General features: G+C 50.9%; 1 protein-coding gene across 3 annotated transcripts in view; it reads left to right on the top strand.

Annotated features, from left to right (window-relative positions):
• CHD2 (chromodomain helicase DNA binding protein 2) overlaps positions 1 to 21,428 on the top strand; it is a 69,312-nt gene that overhangs the window by 22,195 nt on the left and 25,689 nt on the right. For 2 of the 3 annotated variants that reach the window (XM_048481990.1, XM_048481991.1), the window contains exons 3-7: positions 2,934 to 3,020; positions 11,941 to 11,999; positions 13,737 to 13,850; positions 16,415 to 16,570; positions 18,005 to 18,138. In XM_048481990.1, coding sequence (XP_048337947.1) covers positions 2,934 to 3,020; positions 11,941 to 11,999; positions 13,737 to 13,850; positions 16,415 to 16,570; positions 18,005 to 18,138 — 550 coding nt within the window. The remainder of the gene's footprint in view (positions 1 to 2,933; positions 3,021 to 11,940; positions 12,000 to 13,736; positions 13,851 to 16,414; positions 16,571 to 18,004; positions 18,139 to 21,428) is intronic. The other variant, XM_048481992.1, reaches the window with a different exon arrangement.

The raw sequence follows: 21,428 nt of genomic DNA, 5'->3' as shown, positions 1-21,428 counted from the left end.
CCCCTCACAACAAACACCCTGTGAGGTGGGTGGGGCTGAGAGAGCTCCGAGAAGCTGTGACTAGCCCAAAGTCACCCAGCTGGCGTGTGTGGGAGTGCACAGGCTAACCTGAATTCCCCAGAGAAGCCTCCACAACTCAAGCGGCAGAGCTGGGAATCAAACCCGGTTCCTCCAGAATCAGAATGCACCTGGCTCTTAGCCACTGCTCTTAGCCACTACGCCACTGCTGCTCCTAAACAGAGCTCTAAACAAAGACTCACAGAACTCCCCCCCCCCCCCACCGAGGACCCACACCTGTCACCAATTGAACAAAAACTGTTTACAGCGGTCTAGCTAAAGTTGCCCAGATATTTGACTAGTGCAAATGAACTGCTAATTATTAACCTGTTCAGGAAAACTACCCCGGACTGGGCAGTTATCAAAATCGAGAAATGTCTAAAGCAACATTATCACCACTCCGATTTTCAGTTTCCAAAACAGTGGTTGGGGGAAGGGTTTTTTTTTTTAAATTAGTGTGTCATTATCTGGATTTTTTTTCTCCTAAGAAATTGAAATAGCTGCTGTCACATCCCCAGATTTGATCAATTAAGGAATCAGTACTTTGAAAGCAGAATTCTCATTTATTGGCAAGCATAGGAAAGCTGTTGACTTATATCATCTGAGCTGAGTACATCAAAACAGGCAAAGCATTATTTCTCCATCACAGATATGTCAGGCCACAAACACCGCCCCCTCCCCTCCCCTGAAGCTGGAAGGTACTGTTTCACACTCACACACTCAAATACACACACATTCCTCAGCTAGTGAAAACTGGGATGAAAACACGCACGCACGCACGCACGCACGCACGCACGCACGCACACACACACACACACACACACCCCGCCCCTGCACAGATAAGGGCAGTTTGGTACATGGAAACATTTCCAGGCTCGCTTAAGAAGTAAGCATTCAGTAGACAGAGATATGGCAGTAAGCATTCAGTAGGCAGAAATATGGCAGGACCCAGGCGACTAGAGCAGTGATGGCGAACCTATGGCACGAGTGCCAGAGGTGGCATTCGCACCCTCTCTGTGGGCACACACGCAGAGTTCATCATGTGGGGAGGGGGCAGAAAATCACACACTCACCCCACACACACATCTAGGCTGGCCTGGGTTGCTGGGCATAATGCCCTGCGGCAAGCAGAGAGGACTCAGCTGGCAGGCCTGGTGCCTGTGCTCCAAGTAACTGATGCCCGAGGAGGGGGGCAGAGGAGGTGAAGATGCTAGAGAGGCACAGAGCGGGCTGACCCCTGCTTGAGCGGGTGGGGTGGAGGCAGAGGGGTGGGGTGGGGGCACTGGAGCAGCGCAGGGCAAAGCAGCGGGTGCATGCAGGATTAAAACCTCAGTATTCAGGTTAAATTGCCATGTGGGCACTTTGCAATAAATAAGTGGGTTTGGGGGTTGCAATTTGGGCACTCGGTCTCAAAAAGGTTCGCCATCACTGCACTAGAGGGTCATGACTGCTGCAGAACATTAAGTCGATCTCAAATGCTCAAGGTGGTATCTTTAACTTTGGGAGGCCTGACTTCAGTTCCCTGGTCCCCCTTGATGTCGTCCACGTGTATCTTACCTCAGCAGAGTCTGACACCTCCTTCTGGGCAAAGGACCTTTCCTCAACATAAGTGACTTTTCCTGTGGGGAAAAGCTCACTTCAGTTGGAGGAAATAGGCCGAGGAAAGGGTCATACTGTGCCAAGCAGTGCTATAGGACACAGCACGCCTCACAGGGCTCTGAATGGCAGGCGCCATGACTCTTGAGACAGCCCTGAATGGTTTTGCCTGAAGAATGGACAAAAAATAAATTTGTCAAGTTCGCAGTAATCCAGAATACAACGAAGTAAATGTTTCAGACCCTGCCTGTACTTTGCTGAAGAATCAGTGTTCAAATTTTTTTTTGTATTTTTACAAAAGAAAAAAATCACACATACACGTTTACACGACTGTTACATTAATACAAAGCAAAAATATGAAATACAGAGGAAAAAACAACACACACACACACAAACAAAATTGAAACAACCCGTACCATATCGAGACTCAACCTAATATCACCAACAAAACCTCACGCCATAACGCAGTTAGGTTCATGCAATCCATTTAAAATGAAACAAGAATCAGTATTCGATTTGATTAGGTACAGATTGTTAGACATATACTGGAGGTATCACAAAATTCCATGCCCTGCTAGAGTTCACTCCTGACTTAGAATGACTCACTCAAGTTCTGTTTTACTGCTCTTTTTATTCTAGAATCCATGTTAAATGTATTGATCCAGTGCTTTGTGGGGAGCAGCAGTGGCGCAGGAGGTTAAGAGCTCGTGTATCTAATCTGGAGGAACCGGGTTTGATTCCCAGCTCTGCCGCCTGAGCTGTGGAGGCTTCTCTGGGGAATTCAGATTAGCCTGGGCACTCCCACACACGCCAGCTGGGTGACCTTGGGCTAGTCACAGCTTCTCGGAGCTCTCTCAGCCCCACCTACCTCACAGGGTGTTTGTTGTGAGGGGGGAAGGGCAAGGAGATTGTCAGCCCCTTTGAGTCTCCTTACAGGAGAGAAAGGGGGGATATAAATCCAAACTCCTCCTCCTCCTCCTCCTCCTCCTCCTCCTCCTCCTCCTCCTCCTTCGGAAAGGTACACAGATGCCCGCAAGACTTCTTTCCTCCTGACTAACTGAGATCCAGAAATAATTGAACCAGTTGCAGAGTTTTTACCGAAAGCCATTCGATATCGTGGATGACTTGTTGCTTATCTCAGTGGTTGATTTTGAAATCTTGCATTCACTGTATTATACCACGTTTTACTATAAATGAACTCTCTTTTTAAGGCCAGTAGAGGCCTTGTATGTGTGTGTGTGTGTGTGGGTAAAGAATACAGATCTGTCCTGTTTTCGCAGATGTGGGAGGAATACCCCGATGTTTATGGAGTACGGAGGTCAAACCGCAGCAGACAGGAACCCTCTCGTTTTAATATTGCAGAAGAGGTAAGGAGGCAAAGGGGAAATTGGAGAAATCCCAAATGCTTTGACAAGTGGAAGCAAAAGACGTCTTCGCATTTTTTGGGCACCGTTCCTGCAATCTTGCCAATGGGTTGGGGGTGGACACTGTTGGCTTCTCATTGACTAGAAAGGGGCAGTACCTAGGCCTAATTCAGGTCTGGGGCTGTTTTAACAAAGTGCAAGGGGAAAAAACCCGCCGACCCAGGAAACAATTGGCAGAAATGTACCATTCGGGGATCCAAAAAGACATCACAGGGGGACATATTTTTTGTGCATGCCAGAATATGTGTGTGTGTGTGTGTGTGTGTGTGTGTGTGGTCGTTAGGTTTTTTTGTTTGTTTATGAAACCTTTTCCTTTTGCATTTTAGATGGTTAGTAGCTCCTTCAATTTCAGTGCATGAGATTAATTCAGTGTTGGGTTCTTCATCAGTCGGCCGAGCCGTTTCCATCCTTCCTTTTCATCAAACTTGATTAAAAGAAATGTGGTAATGGAATCCCACCTTTTTCTTCCTTTGGCTGTCGCTGTTTTCATTAATGGCTTCGTTGTGGGGAGTGGTTATTCCTTTTTTTTTTAATTCACACCGGCACCCCCCTCTCCTTCTGAATTTGAGCTCCGAGGAGGGTAAACTATGTTTGGGGTTTTGTCAAAGGCTTTCACGGCCGGATTCAACTGGTTGTGGTGGGTTTTCCGGGCTGTGTGGCCGTGGTCTGGTGGATCTTGTTCCTAACGTTTCGCCTGCATCTGTGGCTGGCATCTTCAGAGGTGTATCACAGAGGGAAGTGTGTGTAACAGACTTCCCTCTGTGATACACCTCTGAACCGATCTGGCTTGTTAAGATCCTACAACTCAACCATATTCAGAGGTAATTTTTTTGTTTCTTTGTTTTCTTCCCCCTCCATTTTTTACAGATGGGCAAAATGAAACTCAGGAAAGGTGAGAGTAAGAGAGAGGAGGCTCAAGTTGGAAATCTAAAGGTAGGCACCTAAATTTATATTCAAGCACCTTAAAACATAAGCGGCACCCAGTCCTCTGAAAGTGGGCCCATTTATGCTTCGGTGCCTATATATGGATTTAGGTGCCTAGTGATCGGGCACCCAGTTAGTTATTCTCATTACTAAATTTCAGAGAAAGGCACCCGTTTCAGAGCTGAAGTCGCTCTCTTCTCACAGATTTGTATTTGCAAATAGCATGATGGTCAAAGAAAGTCCTCCTAGACCTAAAGTGACCCTCAATATGGTGCTTGTGAGCACCGTGCCTCATAAGAACATAAGAACTAGCCTGCTGGATCATACCAGAGTCCCATCTAGTCCAGTACTCTGCTTTTCTTTCAAAGCGGTAATACCAGGTGCTTTGGGAGATGCTGCATCATGCTAGTTGCTTTCCTGAAGTACTCTTTCCTAAAACAAAAGCCAATCCAAGCTCCTCCTAATAGAGGAGGAGACTGATTGGCCAACCCTAACATTTAGCCAATGATCACCCACTCCATGGCGACTATTTTCCGACTGGCCTGTCTCTCTGTGGCCGCCATTTTGCAGTGGCACACGTTCCCTGATCTCAAAAGTCTAGAAGTGCCCACAGGTTTAACAAGGGGGGGGGGGGACACCTCTGTCTGAAACTTCAGCAAAATCAATGGCCAGTGTCATAAGATCCATCTGTTCTTGGTGGTTGGGCAACCCAGCATTAACCCAGCATTAACCAGCATTAACCAGCGGCTGGCCTCCACCCGGGCCAGGGCTTTTACAGCCCTGGCCCCTGCCTGGTGGAATGCTCTCCCTCCAGCTGTCCGGGCCCTGCGGGACATGTAATGAGTATGGAGACACCTGTAAGACCGAGCTATTCCGCTGGGCTTTTGGGGAGACCAGCCGCTGATGCCCCCTCCTCTCCCCGTCTATTTTAACAACTGGGGCCTACTGTTCCCTCTTAGGGGAGTTTAATTATTGGACGCCATCTACTGTTGCTGTTGTTGTTTGACATATTTTATGATTGGACGCTGTATTTTAATGTACACCATCACCATTGTATGATGTGTGCTTTAATTTCCTGTTGTAAACCGCCCTGAGCCCTCTAGGGGAGGGCGATATATAAGTTCAATAATAAATAAATAAATAAAAATTAATGTACCCTGCACCCTTTCATCAATTTCATTCAAGTAACATTCCGTTTCTGTCTTCCACATCCTTCCACCTTCTGCATCAACAGAGAACAGGTGTAGTGTAGTGGTTAAGAGCAGTGGATGCTAATCTGGTGAATAGAAACGATTCCCCGCTCCTCCACACGAGTGGCAAACTCTTATCTGGTGAACTAGATTTTGTTTTCCCACTCCTGCACATGAAGCCTGCTGGACGACTTTGGGCCAGTCACAGTCCTCTCGGAACTTTATCAGCCCCACCTACCTCACAAGGGGTATTTTCTGGGGAGAGGAAGGGAAAAGGAGTTTGGAAGCTGCCTTTGTAAGACTCCTCACAGGAGTATGTTACGCTTGAGCTCAGCCAAAAGGCCGAGAAGCGAGACATTTGCCCTCGTTAAGGAGCAGCTACTAGAAATGGATTACCAACAGTTACAGAGTTTGGCCAGTAAATCTTGCTCACGAATGAACGTGGCAATCCCATTTGTACAGGGAAACCTAGCCTACTCTATGGTAGTGCTTACCAACCTCACATACAGGAGAGCCTACATGCTGGCTAGATTTAACATTATGCCATCCCCGCTTTCGTGAAGGGAGAACTCAAGGGTCTACCGAGTGATAAGAGGCGTTGCTCCTGCAGCCCAGGGCAGCTGGACTCCATCCCGCACATTCTCCTCCACTGCCCATTTTATCAGAAATTAGGATCCAGCTTGTTATCACAGGTTATTGTTATGAAAACCTACACAGTAGCTAGATAAAGTAGCCATGCTTTTAAGCTGCAATGATTTTAACTGGCTGGTCCTCGCGAGTGAAAGCCAAAGTTCCTGGCTGTGGTCATATGTAAAGCCGAACTCATGATCCCATTGTGAAGTTTTATTCTTATTATTCCTAACTGTATTTTATAACTGTTTTGTTACGCATGCCAATGAAGGCATTAAATTAAATTAAATTAAAGACTCCTCACAGGAGAGAGAAAGGGTGGGAGTATAAAATCCAAACTCCTCTCTTCTTCTCTTCTTTCCCCAGCACTTAGAATCTTTTGGCCCTTTCATACCCGGGCTACATGGCACACACGTGGCTCCTAGGGGACGGCAAAAAAAACGCACCGTTCCCAGGGAGCTGCTTGCACAAAGTGCGCCCAGCACAAGCTTCACAGCAGCTGCTGCTTCGGTGGCCAGCAACTGCAGTTTTCCGACCTGCGCTTCCCCAGCAAGGTTTTGGAAAAGCGGTGGCTTCGAAACCATCCTGGAAAGGAGCTGATGGGGAATCTGTAGTCCATATAACATCTGGAGTGCCAGATTTGGTTCGCCACCACCGGACTTTAGAGTGAACTGCACGCAGGCAGGACTTTGATGGGGGTGGGTGGGGAAGGGCTGTCAGGTGTCACCGCTGTCCCAAAGAGTTAGAAGTGTTCGAGAGAAACTTGGCAACCTTCCACCATTGGGGTGGACCAAGAGGCCAAAACAGCCCTGAGAAAAATCCTTACCCCCTGTGTGCCCCTTTCCCTGGCACCCAACGGAGGGAAGAGCTCCCAGCCGCCTGCTTCCGACCAGACAAGTCCTGCCAGACCACCTAAGCCATAGGTGTCAAACTCGCAGCCCTCCAGATGTTGTGGACTACAGCTCCCATCATCCCCTGCCAGCATGATGCTGGCGGGGGGGATGATAAGGCTGCACTCCATAACATCTGGAGGGCTGCAAGTTTGACACCTATGACCTAAGCGCAGTGTTGTTCTGATGTAGCTGGATGGGGGATACATCAGGGATAAGGCTGGTTTCAAAAAGAATTGCACAACTTTGTTCGGGATGAAGCCCGGGGTCGAAAGGTAAACCGGTGTATGACCCTGCCTTTTGCTGAGGCCAGGCTCGAATGTACGGAGGAGTGGGGTGGCAGAGATGTGAGATGGAATGGTTTGGACTTCTTCAAACTATCGAGGGAGGGCTGTAGAAGATCATCATTGAGAAGGAGCAGCAGTGGCATGGGAGGTTAAGAGCTCGTGTATCTAATCTGGAGGAACCGGGTTTGATTCCCAGCTCTGCCGCCTGAGCTGTGGAGGCTTATCTGGGGGAATTCAAGATTAGCCTGTGCACTCCTACATATGCCAGCCTTGGGTGACTTCTTGGAGCTGAATCACCAGTTTTCAGAGCTCTCTCAGCCCCACCCATCTCACACGGGTGTTTGTTGTGAGTGGGAAGGGCAAAAGATTGTAGATTGAAAGCCCTTTGAGTCTCCCTGTAAGTGAGGAGAAGAAAGAGGGGATATATAAAATCTCAAACTTTCTTCTTCTTCTTCTTCTTCTTCTTCTTCTTCTTCTTCTTCTTCTTCTTCTTCTTCTTCTTCTTCTTCTTCTTCTTCTTCTTCTTCTTCTTCTTCTTCTCCTTCTTCCTCCTCCTCCTCCTCCTCCTCCTCCTCCTCCTCCTCCTCCCCCTCCTCCCCCTCCTCCTCCTCCTCCCCTGTAATAAATATTGGGGGAAGGGGGAGGAAGAGGGGTGGTCATTTTCCCTGCTGTGCCCATTTTCTGAGTGTATCGAGGGTTTTTTGCTTGCTTGCTTTTTAGCGTGCAGGTCTGATTCCCGAGTCTTCTTTGTGTGCCCTTGGTGAGACAGGTATCCACTTTGCTCAGAACTGAGGTGGTCTGGTGGGGTGGGTGGGGAGGGGCCAGCCTTTCAGACCAGTCAGCCTGACCCGGACTTTTCCCAGCTGTCTTAGTGTCCAGTCCACCCCTCTCCACGCTGAAGGTTTCCATCTTCCTTGAGTCTCTTCCATTTCCGTAAAAGCAGAGGTGGAGATTCCATGGGGACATGTGCCCCAGGCAGGCCGCCGTTCGGTCATGTGGGGGGTGGAAAATAGCCCCCACACTCTCCTCCTTCCCCCCTCAGCAGACCCGGCCCTTCCAGGTTGCCCGGGATCACAGCCGCCTAAGTAAAGTAGGTCGCTGAAGGGGGGAGGCACCCGGAGCAGGTGTTGCCCCGGCGGTCATTTCCCCTTGCTATACCTCTGCATAAAAGTATGCACCTGAATGGACCAGAGAAAGCAGGAAGGGCGAATTCAGAGACCTGGAGTCCGACTCAGGTCGCTCCCAGTTCCTGATCTTTTTATGGTCTGAGAAATCCAGCCAATCAACATGGGACGAGTGACTTGAAACAAAATCTGCATTATAGTCTGTCCCGGCGATGTCACTGCTGCCTTTCGCCTGGTCAACACTGAGGCTTCGTAGTAAACAGTGGTTGTGGATGGGGCAGCGGCCATTTTTGGGGTGACGATAAGAAACCTGTATGTTTAATGTTTAAACCAGGGGTAGGGAGCACAAGGCTCTTTGGCTCTCAGATGTTCAGGAACTGCAATTCCCTATCAGCCTCTGTCAGCATGGCCAATTGGCCATGCTGGTAGGGGCTGATAGAAACGATAAATTTCGCTGAACCATCTGGAGAGCAGGTTCCTACCCTGGTTTAAATAAACCTTGAAATTCCGGAAGAGGCGGTGTCTAAGTTTAATAATAAATAAATAAAAAAAAATGTGTGGCATTGGTGGTATGCAGGTGTACGCAGATGGGGCAAAGAGGGCCTGAGGGGTATCTTGGAATTATAACTGGACTACAAGTATCAGATCCCCAGGAAAAAATCACTGCTTTGGGGGCTGAGGTCCGCTCCACAAACCCTTCAATCCTATCCCCCCTCAGCCGTCTCCTCTCCAAACTAAAGAGTCCCAAATGCTGCAGCCTCTCCTCATAAGGAAGGTGCTCCAATCCTTCAATCATCCTCGTTGCCCTTCTCTGCACTTTTTCTATCTCTTCGATATCCTTTTTGAGATGTGGCGACCAGAACTGAACACAGTACTCCAAGTGCGGTCGCACCACGGCTTTATATAAGGGCATGACAATCCTTGCAGTTTTATTATCAACTCCTTTCCTAATGATCCCCAGCCTTTTTCACAGCTGCCATGCATTGAGTTGACATTCCCATGGAACTATCAACTAAGACGCCCAAATCCCTTTCCTGGTCTGTGACTGATAGCACTGACCCCTGTAGCGTGGATGTGAAGTTTGGATTTTTTGCCCCTATGTGCATCACTTTGCATTTTGCTACATTGAACTGCATTTGCCATTTCTTAGCCCACTCACCGAATTTATCAAGGTCCGCTTGGAGCTCTTCGCAATCCTTTGTGGTTCTCACCACCCTACATAATTTGGTATCATCTGCAAACTTGGCCACCACGCTACCCACCCCTACTTCCAGGTCATTTATGAATAAGTTAAAGAGCACTGGTCCCAAAACGGATCCTTGGGGGACACCACTCCCTACATCTCTCCATTGTGAGAACTTCCCATTTATACCCACCCTTTGTTTCCTGTTCCTCAACCAGTTTTTAATCCATAGGAGGACTTCCCCTCTTATTCCTTCATTGCTGAGTTTTCTCAACAGTCTTAGGACTCAATTGTTGCTGAAGGGCTCCTGGGATTACAGCTGATCTCCAGCTATGGGTATCTGTTCCCTTGAGATCCCTCCCCACCCCAAACCCTGCCCTCCAAAGGCTCTGCTCTCAAATCTCCAGGCATTTCCTAATCTGGAGTCAGTAACCATTTTAGGAGCTAAGGCCGGCTTGCACAGAGGCGGATCCTGCTGTAGCTGGATATTAATAGGGATGGGCGGGGGGGGGGGGGATTGTTCCACAATGGTTGAAGGGCACGTTTCAGAATTGAAAGGGAAACCCCAAAGTCTCCTTATAGTTCCCCCACCCCCGTCATCCTTCTGGACTTGCAGCCGGGTTTTCAATTGATGTTTTCCTGCTGATGTCCAGATTCATGCGTTGGCTGTTGGAAAGGGGGGGGGTCTTCCCTTGCAGAAGGTCACCTGCTTCTCCCCCCTATGACACCAGGGCCAGCGTGGCGTAGTGGTTAAGAGCAGGTGCGCTCTAATCTGGAGGAACCGGGTTTGATCCCCCGTTCTGCCACTTGAGCTGTGGAGGCTTATCTGGGGAACCAGATTAGCTTGTGCACTCCCAACACACGCCAGCTGGGTGACCTTGGGCTGGTCACAGTTCTTTGGAGCTCTCTCAGCCCCACCCACCTCACCGGGTGTTTGTTGTGAGGGGGGAAGGGAAGGAAGATTGTCAGCCCCTTTGAGTCTCCTACAGGAGAGAAAGGGGGGATATAAATCCAAACTACTTCTTCATACAGCACACTGCTTTTGGAGCCCTGCAGAGTGTTTAAATTAATGGATCTCACATGTGGGGTTGGGGAGGTGACCAGGGGATCAGCTGCCCCTAGAAAGGGCTGGCCACCTATGGCACTCCTAATTTTGGCCGTGCTGGCAGGGGCTGATGGGAATTGTAGTCCGTGAACATCTGGAGCGCCATAGGTTGGCCACCCTTGCTGTAGAAAATGGTCTTATAAGCTTTCTGCATACATCCTAAATCCTTTTGATCTCTTTCCTTGGTCAGTCCTACAGATGAGCAGTTGATTTTTCTGCCCCCTCCTTGCAAACAAAAAACCCCCTTTTGTCTGGATGTGTGAGGCTGGGAAACTTTCTTGCTTCCTTTCTTCCCCGACCCCCTTTCTTCAGAGGACATAACAATAGATGACACACATTTTCTTTTCAGCCTGGGTTTGCCAAGGGAACAATTGGGCAGATATTCCCTTGCAAGTTGCCCAGCTCTTGGGTACGTGGAAGGTCTGCATTGAATTGGGACACCAGGTATTCCTTAAAATTGCTTTCCTGACCACTCACAAACTCACACCGTGACAACAAATCGACTCGGTCAGTGCTGCTGGGATAAGGTGACCAGATTTTTACTCCTGTAACGCGGGGCGTGCGGCTGCAGGAGCACACTGCCTTTTGCGGCGCTTACCGGTCAGGAAACAGGGAAGCGCCCCAGAAGGCAGTGCGGCAGCGCAGGAGGCGCACGCGGCCGCTTGAGCGCACTCCGGGGAGCGCCGCAAAAGGCAATGCGCTCCTGCGGCCGCGTGCACCTCCTGTGCTGCCGCGCTGCCTTCTGGGGCGCTTGCCTGTTCCCTGCCCTTTGACAGGGCGGGAAACCGGGGAGCGCCGCAAAAGGCAATGCGCTCCTGCGGCCGCGTGTGCGCTCCCACGCTTCTCCACTGTTGCACTGCCTTCTGGGGCACTTCCCTGTTTCCCCGCCCTTTGACAGGGAAACAGGGAAGCGCCCCAGAAGGCAATGCGGCAGCGCAGGAGGCGCACACGGCCGCAGGAGCGCATTGCCTAATTGGGACAATTTTAAAACCACGCGGGACACATTGCAGAAAAGCGTGAGTGTCCCGCCAAAAGCGGGACGGCTGGTCACCTTATGCTGGGAAAACGTTCAAGAGTGGGTGCGTAACTGAGATCTAGCTGGGCCAGGCTGACGACTCTCCCTTGCCGTTTCTAAAATCAGAAAACAGCCCAGAGGGCTCTCTGCAGGCCATGTGGATAAGTCTTTGAGCCCCACACCAGCAAATGTGGCGCCCAGTGTGGGAAAAAGCACAATTGCATTCTCAGGGAAGACCTCACAAGCGTCAATCTGCCTTTGGTTTTCCCTGAGCCCATGCCATTCGTCCCGGTGGTGTCGCGGGCCCTTTGTGTTTGTGGGCTCATCGCCCCCCGTGAGAGTCCCACTTTACTTCTGTTGCCAGAACCTAATGGGTCCTTTGTGGCAAGGCAAAGGCGAGGGGAGACGGGGTGCTTGATCTGAGCGCTTTGAATGGGAGTGTGTGGTGGGGGCGAGTGGACCGACCGGCCTCCTTCGGCCCGTCTCTTTGACTGTCCCTCTCTCTTTGATTCAAGGCGAGCGAGTCTGAAGGCGAAAGCCCCAAAAGAAGAGGCCAGAAGCAAGTGAAAAAAACGTAAGTCCATACCGAGGGGTCTTTTGAGGCCCGGGTTCGACTTTGGAGACCGTTTGGGTGGCTTTCGAGAAGGACTCCTGTCAGCTGCAAACCTTTGAAATGGGCCACTCCAGATTTGAGTCCTGACTGGAAAGCGGTTATCCTTATTTACTTGGTTGATACCCCGGTGTTCTCCTCACTGGGGACACAACGGGGCTTGTGTGCTGCTCTCCTTTTGTCCGTTTTATCCTTGCGATAACCCCACGAGGTAGGCTAGATGGAGATTGTGTAAGTGGCCCAGGGCCATCCCCCAAGCTTCCGTGGCAGAGTGGCGATTTGGTCGTGGCTCTCCCAGAGCATAGAGCTGGGGTCTGCAACCTGCTGTTCTCCAGATGTTCATGGACTACAATTCCCATCAGCCCAATTGGCCATGCTGGCAGGGGCTGATGGGAATTGTAGTCCATGAACTTCTGGAGAGCCGCAGGTTGCAGACCCCTGATGGACGCCCGTCATACTGTCTTCTACCTGCACCAATATTTATTTAATTTATTTGTACCCCACTTTTCTCTCCCATGAAGCCCCAAGCAACTTACAGAGTTCTCCTCTCTTCCATTTTATCCCCACAACAGCCCTGATAGGTAGGCTGGGCCGAGATGGGACCTGCTTTTAAATTTTTCCCCCCATGCTGTTTTCTCCCCCCTCTCTAGCCTGACCAGATACCAAGAGGGCAGCAGAGATCCTGCATTTTTAACAGTTGTAGCAAGGAGGAAGTTTTGCCAAGAGCTGCTCTTTTCACACACTCATTCTGCCCTTTCCCCCAGTAACTTATTGGAGAACAAACCCTGTTATCCTTCTTGACTTGCATATTTACTCTCTGTTGTTCTCCAAAAATAGGGTCCCAAAACAGTTTGTTGTGGGTTTTCTGAGCTGTGAGGCCGTGGTCTGGTAGATCGACCAGACCATGGCCCCACAGCCCAGAAAACCCACAACAACCAGTTGAATCCGGCCGTGAAAGCCTTCGACCGTCTCAAAACAGCGTACAGTAGTGGGGGGAAAAATACAATAGAAGTACAACAGCAAAGTACAGAATGACGTACTGGGGTAGTATGCATTTATGTTCTCTGTATAAAACAATATTACTGTAAATTATAATAAATCTATATATAAACAAAGAAGTGCAGAAGGAAAAATATACTTTACATAAAGAAAGAATAAAGGAGGCTCAAATGCTTGGGAACTCTGACCTGGAAGGCTCCGGCTAGCCAGATCTCGCCAAGTCTCGGAGTGTAGCAGGGTTGGCCCTGGTTTGTACTTGGATGGGAGTGTAGCAGGGTTGGCCCTGGTTTGTACTTGGATGGGAGACCTCCAGGGAAGTCCAGGGTTGCTACGCAGATGTAGGCAATGCCGCCTCTGTTAGTCCAGGGTTGCTACGCAGAGGCAGGCTGCCATACGTCCTGAGTGACTTGGTGGCCCTTCAGGCGCGCACATATTCAACAAACCAGCTCCTCCACAGCTGCAAGGCCAACGTTATGGTCTGAGAGCCCTTCGGTTTGTCCTTTACCTCCCCCCATTGGCCCCATCCAGGCTCCTGCGCACTCTCTGTTTTCCCCAAAAAGACGCCCTGAAGTTACAGCTGTATGGCAGCCACTTGCTTCAACTCAGGGCCTGTCGGAGGCCCGTGTAGCGGCGGAAAGCCGCGTGTGAATGTTAACACTGATTCCCCCCCTCCCCCTTGTGCTGCTTCCCTTTTCGATCAAGAGAGGAATGGAAGGGCTCCGACGATGACGGGGAGGACGAACAGGAACAAGGCACCAGTGCGGAAAGCGAGTCGGAGCAGAGGACGGTGAGAGCCCGCAGGCCCGTCCTGAGGAGGTGAGAAGAGCTCGGAGTTCTTCTGTCACTTCGAGCCGCCGCCTCGGACTTGGGCTCTTGTCCCGCTGCTTTTTAGCTCAGCCTAGCTGGTGCCTGCAAAGAACCCGCTTTCCCCAGCACAGACATGAAGGGATATCACACCCGCTCCGGTTAAATTTTTGCATGCTGGTCGGAGGTGCAAGATACGCATGTAAGTGCTGTCAAGTCGCACCTGAGGCAAGGGGACCTCGGCAAGGGAGAAGCGGAGGTGGTTTGCCGTTGCCTTCCTCTTCAGAGCCTCCCTTGGTGGTCTTCCATCCAAGGTTTAGGGCAGTGATAGTGAACCTTTTTGAGACTGAGTGCCCAAATTGCAAACCGAAACCCGCTTATTTATCACAAAGTGCTGACACGGCAATTTAACCTGAATACTGAGGTTTTAGTTTAGAAAAAACGGTTGGTTCCAAGGTGTGCGTTACTCAGGAGTAAGCTCAGTGGTAGTCGGTGGCTTTGCTTTGAAGCAACCGTGTGACTCTTCCAACGGGTGAATCACGACCCTAGGAGGGTTTACTCAGAAGCAAGCCACATTGCCAGCAACCGAGCTTACTCCCAGGTAAAGGATCGTGCTTTAGTTCTTCCCATGAAAATCAGTGGGGTTTAACAGCTCTTAACAGGGTTACCTACACTGCTTCCCCAACTAAGGTTTAATGCTAATAATCGAGCCCAGCGGCCCAGGCCAGCCTAGATGTGGGGGCGGGGGCACTCTGTTTGCAAGTGCCCACAGAGAGGGCTCTGAGTGCCACCTCTGGCACCCATGCCATAGGTTCGCCACCACTGGTTTAGGGTGACCTCAGCATGGGGCTTTCAAGGCGTGTGAGAAGCAAAGGCGGTTTGCCATTCCTTTGCAAAGCCTTCCTTGGTGGTCACCCTTCCAATCCTGCTTAGCTTCCCGCTTACCCCAACCCAGCAAGAGATTTTCAAGGCAAATGAGAAGTCAAGGTGGGATGCCATTACTTTCCTCTGCAGAGTCTTCCTTGGTGGTCTCTCTTCCAAGTAGTGACCTTGCTTAGCTTCTGAGATCTGCTGACGTCGGGCTGCGTGATGCTGTCTTTCTTCCTGGCGATGCAAGAAGGGGATTTTTAAAATGACAACTAAATAAATGGACAACTGTAAATCCCCCCCTTTGATATATGGGCTAGCAGCAAAGCTCATTGCAGGGGAGATCGAGGAAGGGTCGAAGAGGAAGCGTCTCCCCCCTGCAGCGGGCTTTAGTGGGGCTGCAGGGTCCCGCCCCCCCCACCCCGGTCGCTCGCAGCATGACACTTACCTGGTTCTGGATCTGTGGCTCAGGGGTGCGAGAGGCTGGAGCGGAGTGGCTTGGGGCGGGAGGTGGGCGGTAAGGTGAGGGTTGGGCTGGAAGAGGATGGAACCAAGTGGCTTGGAATGGCGGGAGGGTTGAAAGGGGAGGCGTGGGGTGGGGGCGGGCGGAAAGGCAAGTGTTCTGGTACGGCAGGATGGCAGGCTGAGGCCTGGCCTGGGGGAGGGTTGGAAGGGGTGGGTAGGGGTGGGTAGGAGCGAGGGGAGGGTGGCAAGGGGTGGGTAGGAAAGAGGGTGGAAAGGGGTGGGTCGGGATGAGGGCAGGTAGACTTTGCTGGGCCCGTGAAGGAGCAGCAGTGGCGTAGGAGGTTAAGAGCTCATGCATCTAATCTGGAGGAACCGGGTTTGATTCCCAGCTCCGCCACTTGAGCTGTGGAGGCTTATCTGGGGAATTCAGATTAGCCTGTACACTCCCACACACGCCAGCTGGGTGACCTTGGGCTAGTCACAGCTTCTCGGAGCTCTCTCAGCCCCACCTACCTCACAGGGTGTTTGTTGTGAGGGGGGAAGGGCAAGGAGATTGTCAGCCCCTTTGAGTCTCCTACAGGTGAGAAAGGGGGGATATAAATCCAAACTCTTCTTCTTCTTCTTAGTCAGGGGGTTTTGGGGGCGGGGGAGTATGGGGGAGTATGGGCCGGGCCAGATGGGAAAGCTTTGAACCAGGGGTGTGTAGGTGGAAAGGGCAGGGTATTGCTAGGCCCGCGGCAGGTCTGGAGGGAGAGTTTTGGCAGTCGCGGGGGGAAGGGCAGGGTTCACTCTGCAGCCTGGCAACGGCCAATGGGAATGCAGGACGCACAGGGCTTTGGTCCCTGTGCATCCTGCGTGGTCATTTGCTAAGGGTTTGTCATCGTTTCATTCGAACCCTTAGCCAATTTTGTATTGTTAGATCCGTGGTGGCGACCCTTTGGCACTCCAGATGTTATGGACTACAATTCTCATCAGCCCCTGCCAGCATGGCCAATTGGGAAAGGAGATTGTCAGCCCCTTTGAGTCTCCAATTGGCCATGCTGGCAGAGGCTGATGGGAATTGTAGTCCATAACATCTGGAGTGCCAAAGGTTCGCCACCACTGTGTTAGATGGTCTCTTTCTGGAGTGGGACATGGTTACACTTTGCTGTGTGAGGGCTACACCTGTGATTCCCCGGCCGGCCTTTTCCTGCTTCTGTGTCATTTCTCCCCCTTCCTTTGTGTAATTCTGTTACTTGTTTTAGGGCCCCGGGCAGAGCAGTGGCAAAGAAGTCCCACAAGCCCCAGCGAGGGAAGAGGAGGAGGAAAACGGAGTCGTCGGAGGAGGAAGACGACGATGAGGACGACAGGACCCCCAAAAGACAGACCCGGCGCCGAGCAGCCAAAAACGTCAGGTATTGGTGGGTGCGAGCCCGAGGCTAAAGCAAGGGCCCTTTCCAGATTCCATACACCTCTGTTGTTTTATTTATTTAGAAAATGTACAGGCCGCACTCAAGAGACCGGCTGGTGTGACTACCTGGCGCATTTTAACGCCCTTCTTTCTCTGAGGAGCTCGCTGCAATTGAAATGGTTCTTCTTTGCTGCATTCTTGGCCTTGCAATGACACAGTGAGGTAGATTATGGGCCAAGATGCTCTTCATGGCTTCACGGGCATTCAAACCTGAGTCTCTGAGGTCCCAGTTGGATGCTCTAACCATTGCACCTCACTGGCTCTTGTGTCAGAGCTCTGGCATGTACGTTTGGCCACAGAAATCTTTTTTTCTCTGCGCTGTCCTCATTCTCTGCAGTCCACTGAGAATGGCCACCTTGTCTGCATCAAGCATTTGGACTTTGGAAAAGTTTCTCTGCCTCTCTCAGTCTCTACCCCCCAGAGCAGCAGCAGTGGACTAGTGGTTAAGAGCAGGTATACTCTAATCTGGAGAACCGGGGTTGATTCCGCGCTCTGCTGCTTGAGCTGTGGAGGCTTATCTGGGGAACCAGATTACCTTGTGCACTCCCACACAGGCCAGCTGGGTGACTTTGGGCTAGTCACAGTTCATCTGAGCTCTCTCAGCCCCACCTACCTCACAGCATGTTTGTTGTGAAGGGAGCAGGGAAAGGAGATTGTCAGCCCCTTTGAGTCTCCTATAGGAGAGAAAGGGGGGATATAAATCCAAACTCCTCCTCCTCCTCCTCCTCCTCCTCCTCCTTCTTCTTCTTCTTCTTCTTCTATAATTCTGAGATAATGGTGACCCATCTTGTAAGGATTTCTGAAAAAAAAGTACACCTGAAAGGAGTGAGACAACAGCCAAACATGATGGAAAATGAAGAGGTGAGGGCAAAAGGTCAATTTAAGGACAGGAAAACGGCAGTGGGAAAGATAGAACATTTTACAAATGAGCGCCCAAAAAGAGAAGTTGGCTTGAAAACGTTTCAAATGAAAGAATAATTATAAAAGGGTGCTGTGTGGTTTCTGGGCTGCATGGCCGTGTTCTAGCAGCATTCTCTCCTGACGTTTCGCCTTCAGAGGATCCTCTGAAGATGCCAGCCACAGATGCAGGCGAAACGTCAGGAGAGAATGCTGCTAGAACACGGCCATGCAGCCCGGAAACCACACAGCACCCTAGTGATTCCGGCCGTGAAAGCCTTCGACAATACAATTATAAAAGGGTTTTCAGGGAAAACATTTCTGGGCTGGAAATAAAACATTTCTGAAACTAAAGCAGGGGAAATCAGTGCGAAACTCTGTGGAAGAAACGTTTCGTTTCCTCCCTGGCAATGTTTTTAAAGTTGTGTATGGAAAGGGCTGCTGTCTGAAAGGAAAGAGCTTTTACGCTGTCGCTTCTTGGCTCCAGCTACAAAGAGGACGACGACTTTGAGACGGACTCGGACGATTTGATCGAAATGACCGGCGAAGGGGCTGAGGAGCAGCAGGATAACAGTGAGACGATCGAGAAAGTGTTGGACGTGAGAGTCAGCCGAAAGGGAGGTAAGGTCTGCCTTTTGCCGGATTTATGAATGCAGGGAGATGAAATGGTAGAGCAGTGATGGCGAACCTTTTCGAGACCGAGTGCCCAAACCGCAATCCCAAACCCGCTTATTTATCGCAAAGTGCCGACATGGCAATTTAACCTGAATACTGAGTTTTTAGTTTAGGAAAAACGGTTGGCTCCGAGGCACGCGTTACTCGGGAGTAACCTTGGTGGTAGTCCGTGGCTTTGCTTTGAAGCAACCGTGCAACTCTTCCAACGGGTGAATCACAACCCTAGGAGGGTTTACTCAGAAGCAAAACCCATTGCCAGCAATCGAGCTTACTCCCAGGTAAAGGATCATGCTTTAGTTCTTCACAAGAAAATCAGTGGGGTTTAACAGCGCTTAACAGGGTTACCTACCCTGCTTCCCTAAAACTAGGTCTTAGGTTTAATGCTAATAATCGAGCCCAGGGGCTCAGGCCAGCCTAAATGGGGGGGGGCGATTTCCCCCCACATGACGAACTCTGTTTGCGTGTGCCCACAGAGAGGGCTCTGAGTGCCACCTCTGGCACCCGTGCCATAGGTTCGCCACCACTGCGGTAGAACATTGAGGTGGCTGGACTGCATCATTTCAGACTACGGGTGGAGGGTTCCAGGTTTCCGTTCTTTGCATAGCAGTGTCCCTGCAAGTAGAAAGCTAGAGCAGTTTTCAACGATGCCATTTTTAAAATTGGAGAACATTCCAAAATGTGGCATTGATAAACCCGTAGGCTAGAAGTGAAGGAGTCAGGATATCGGTCCGTCCAGAGCTTTGATTTGAGCAGGAGGGCCTTTGCCAGACTTCCGCCAAAACCCTTGTCAGCTTTCGTGACAGAGACGGAGGTGCTGAGAATTGAACCGGAGACTGTTTGCTTGTAGAGTCTGTGCTCCGTAGCTGAACTGTGACTCTCCCAAGATGCTTTGGGAAATGTTGCTTTTTCTTTGTTTTGGGCAGCAATTGTTGGCCGTTTGTGATGGCCTTAAATGAGTTCCAGCTTCCCTCACAAGAAATTTCCTGGCTGTTGTGGGTCTTCTGGGCCGTGATCTGGTAATTTTTGCTCCTAGTGGTTCGCCTGCATCTATGGCTGGAAGCTTCGAAGATATGTTACTGTGACATGTACCATGACTTGCCTCTGAAGATGCCAGCCGTAGATACACACGAAACGTTAAGAGCAAAAAACTACCAGACCAAGGCCGCACAGCCTACAAAATCTGCAACAAACAGTTGCCGTAAAAGCCATCAACGATAAATTGAAATCCCCCTTTAGGAACACACAGATCCATATTTAAAGTAGCAAAATTTCTGCCAGGGATGGGCTAAGAACATCTGGTAGAGAGGAACATACCCCACCCCTTTGCTGAGAAAAGTTTGTTGCTGTCTTGAAGCCTAAGCTTCGGTGGTTTGTTGCAGTGGCATATCTGCCTAGGGATGGGGGGGTACCCTCTGTCCCTGGCCGCTATTAATCTGGTCACGTGAGGGCGCAAAATCGGCCCCACACGTGACCAGGAAGATGGCAAGGCAGCAGGAAGTCCTTGACATGGGCGGGGCCAAGGAAGCCCAAGGACACGCCCCCAAGCCTCGCCCCCCCTCCCTTCTTCCCTCCCCTCTAGGGAACACATAAGGAACTGAAGGGCTCCGCCCTCGACTCCTTTGCTTTTATAAGCATGGGGGCAGTGCTTGGGGTGGGTGGGGCCCCACTCCCTGAGCCCCGCCCCCTGTTGTAGTGGGGGGGGGCGCCTGGAGAAAAGCTGTCTCTGGGCGCCATTTTCCCACCGTACGCCACTGGTTTGTTGCTCTCTTCCAGTTTGTCGGTTTTTCCGCTAATGGAAGAGCCACGTAGATGGCGGAAGGCTTTTTAGCTTGGGGGAAGTTCGTGTGGCCGAATTCCTGTGAGCGAATTTGAAATTTGGTGTCAGAGAAGTCACTGTTTGACAAAAGGACTCTAAGAGGTTCTTTTACAAGTGACCGAACTTTCTAAGTAATGTATGCTGCTATATAGTCTTCCTGTCTGCGCTTTGAATGTACTCTTGATTTGTATTTCAAAAATGTCTGGCAATGCTCTAGAACAGGGGTCCCCAAACTACGGCCCGGGGGCCACATCAGGCCCCCGGAAGACATTTATCCGGCCCGCTGGGCAGAAGCGGATCTCCCCCTTCTCTATCTCCTTTTCCCCAGGTTTACAAACAGCATTAAGTGGGGGCGACTCGCTGCTCATTCCAAGCGGCCGGAGGGGACCGTACCAATGCAGCAAGGGGGGGAGAGAGAATAGCTGCTTTTCTCCTCCCTCCTCGCGCGTGGTATGGTCCCCTCCGACGCTGGCAATTCTAACAGGCTTTGAGCTTTGTAATAGCTGAAGTCCAGAATGTAAACTCCGGGCCCCTGGAGCTTAGCACCCGACCCCCAGGTTTACTAAACAGCCTCAAAGCGGGCGATACTGCTCATTCAACGGCGAGGAGGGACCGTACCAATGCGGCAAAGGGGAGAAAGGCGGCGGAGCTTCAGGGCCGGATTGGAAGGGACAGCGAGGGTGGGGAGCTTTCGGCCAGGCGGTCGGCGGATGGATACGGTGACGCAGTCGGCCCGGCTGGGCTCTGGCCATGCGTGAACTGGCCCCCTGTTTAAAAAGTTTGGGGACCCCTGCTCTAGAACCTATTTTTAAATGCCAAATAAAGGTGGTGGTTGTTGTTGTTGTTGTTGTTGACTCTAAGAGCTTCTCCTGCTGAGCTGCCATTTAAGCTGACTGTGGTGGGTTTTCTGGGCCGCGTGGCCATGGTAGTTTTGACTCCTGACATAGGACCATCTATTGGCCATGCTGGCAGGGGCTGCTGGGAATTGTAGTCCATGGACATCTGGAGCGCCGTAGGTTCGCCACCACTGATCTCTGTTATTTTGCCCACATCTATGGCTGGCATCTTCAGGGGCATGTCATAGCGAGGTGTGCTTCTCTCCATCGCACTGTGTCCCAGAGAGATGCGCGTCTTACCAGGATCGGCCTCTGAAGAAGCCGGCCATAGATGCAGGGGAAAGGTTGGGAGCGAAAAGACAGCCAGTTGATTCCAGCCCCGAAAGCCTTCAACGTCATTAAAGCACCAAGAGGGAACTGAGGAATGATCGTGGCTGCACCGCGCAGACCTCTGGGACTATTCCAGTGTAGAGAATGTCCACGTGCCTCTCTTGACTAGGCCCACGATCTTCCCGCCTCACTCCGGGGCTCTTAGAGGCAGTAAAGGGACATATGGGGTGATCACGGTCCCTCTTACCTTCCGA

This window comes from Sphaerodactylus townsendi, linkage group LG17 (genome assembly GCF_021028975.2).
Source record: "Sphaerodactylus townsendi isolate TG3544 linkage group LG17, MPM_Stown_v2.3, whole genome shotgun sequence".
NCBI lineage: Eukaryota > Metazoa > Chordata > Lepidosauria > Squamata > Sphaerodactylidae > Sphaerodactylus > Sphaerodactylus townsendi.
Note: the sequence above shows the minus strand (reverse complement) of the source record. Positions and strands in the feature narration are given on the sequence as shown.